Here is a 1,941-nt window from a genome sequence, read left to right as displayed (position 1 = left end):
ATGACCTTTTATTAATGAATTGATTTGTTTCAAAAAATATGAAAAATATGAATGTTGTAAAAATCAAACCAGTCAAAGAAAAATCCAACAAAATCTGAAGTGATTTGAAATATCCCAAATCTGAATATAATCCATATGGATAATTTAACCTAATATGATCTGAATTCTACTTTGTATATAATCTAACCCGATAAAAATTGACCTAAAATGCAAATTGTATGACAGATCTAGCTAGAAATAATCAATTTTATAGGAGTGTAATAAAAAAGAAAGAAGTTGATGTTAGGTGTTAGAGCTTGTTCACATATACTGAAACTGAGCTGAGCTGAACTAAACTGAACTGATTGGAGCTGAACTGAACTGAATAGAGCTGAAATGAATATTTTATGAGAGAAGCAAATTAGAAGCTAAAATGAAGTGATTGGAGCTGAACTGAAATTAAGTTGAAGTGAACAGACCCTTATGTGTTACCAGTTTACCACACAAACAAGAAGTTGCTAGTTGACTGTCATCAAAGTCAACACATTGAAGGAAGGACAATGTCGTGTATACACACTACGAATAAAACTATTGTTTCGTGCAACCTAGAACCTAACAAGTTAATTTCATTTTTGTGCTTCAAATCTTAGTTTTGACGTAATCTTGATTCGAAGTTTTTTTTTTTTTTTTTTTGCTAAATTTAATTTCTTTCATATAAAATTTATACTTAAAAAATTTAGCGATATCTTTGTTTTACTTTGTACATTTTTCAGATACTATATAAATAAAAATTGTTATATTACCATGTTATATATATTTGGACTTCTGTCAGTGTAAAGTTATGTAGAGACAAATATATTTGAAAAGAAGGTAGAACTATTATTTCAAAAAATGAGAGTAAATAATAAGTAGACTTTGCACCCAAAAACTTAAAATAATGAATGAAAGAAACAGCAAACAACCAGGTACATTTACTCTATAAAATTATAAATGGACATTAAATAAACGGTCAATAAATAAAATAATTGAAGATTTAATTAAGAGGGGCAAAAGAAAAATCTAGTGCAATCACCCAATGACCGTCAATAATCATAAAAATATATTAAATAGTAAGAAGGATATTGTAAAGAAATCAGAAAAGTAAGGCCAAAGAAAACCTTCAAAAAATGATGAATACACCGATCGTAACTTATGTTATGAACATAGTCTTCTACATTGTATTGGTCGTCCTAATAATACTCTGGATGTTGTCTATTGTTTGCCGTCGCTTTAGAGCGTCGGCTCGCAATAGACAAGTCGTCGGTCCAACAATTGTCGCACCACCACCAACAACTTATGAGCTGCCTCGCGGTCTAGAGACCACGGTCATCGACACCTTCCCCAAATTTTCCTACTCGGTGAGATCGGGTGATCACGGTCTAGGGGTGAAGAGAGAGTTGAAGGTGACAAGTGAATGTGCGGTTTGTTTAGGAGCGTTTGAGGAGGAGGAGATGCTACGTTTGTTGCCTAAGTGTGAACATGTTTTCCATGCTGATTGTGTTGATACTTGGTTACGGATGCACGCTACGTGTCCGTCTTGCCGGGCTAATCTCTCGCCGGAAAACCCTCAGGGTGGCATGGAGCCTACGCAGGTTGAAGTTGTGATCAATGTCAACGATGGTAGAGGACGATAATGGGTTACTTTTAGTAAGAAGATCAATTTATTATTAGGAGGTTATTTTTGTAAATTTTTATTATTTACCGCGGTTAATTACCGCTTACAGTCCTTATATTTTATTAACTAGAGGTCTAAAAAGTAAAACTGCGTGGCAGGTGTACAATAGGACAATAGGTTCGAGGATCAAATTGATAATTTGATTTTAAGACCATAGATTTTTATTTTGATGAGTTAATTTTGATGTAGGAACTTTCAGAAATGTTGTTTGTAAATATACTTGTAAAATACTTATATTTTTACATAAT

The 1,941-nt window shown here is 32.8% G+C and overlaps 1 protein-coding gene across 1 annotated transcript; it reads left to right on the top strand.

Annotated features, from left to right (window-relative positions):
- The first annotated feature begins 1,145 nt into the window (after window positions 1-1,145).
- LOC145575177 (E3 ubiquitin-protein ligase ATL6-like) lies at window positions 1,146-1,652 on the top strand. Its single transcript, XM_081633079.1, has one exon. It carries the CDS (start codon window positions 1,146-1,148, stop codon window positions 1,650-1,652), a length of 507 nt encoding a protein of 168 aa, XP_081489205.1.
- The last annotated feature ends 289 nt before the right edge of the window (window positions 1,653-1,941 follow it).

This window comes from Chenopodium album, chromosome 13, assembly GCF_948465745.1.
Source record: "Chenopodium album chromosome 13, dcCheAlbu1.1, whole genome shotgun sequence".
In the NCBI taxonomy this organism is placed as follows: Eukaryota; Viridiplantae; Streptophyta; class Magnoliopsida; order Caryophyllales; family Amaranthaceae; genus Chenopodium; species Chenopodium album.
Note: the sequence above shows the minus strand (reverse complement) of the source record. Positions and strands in the feature narration are given on the sequence as shown.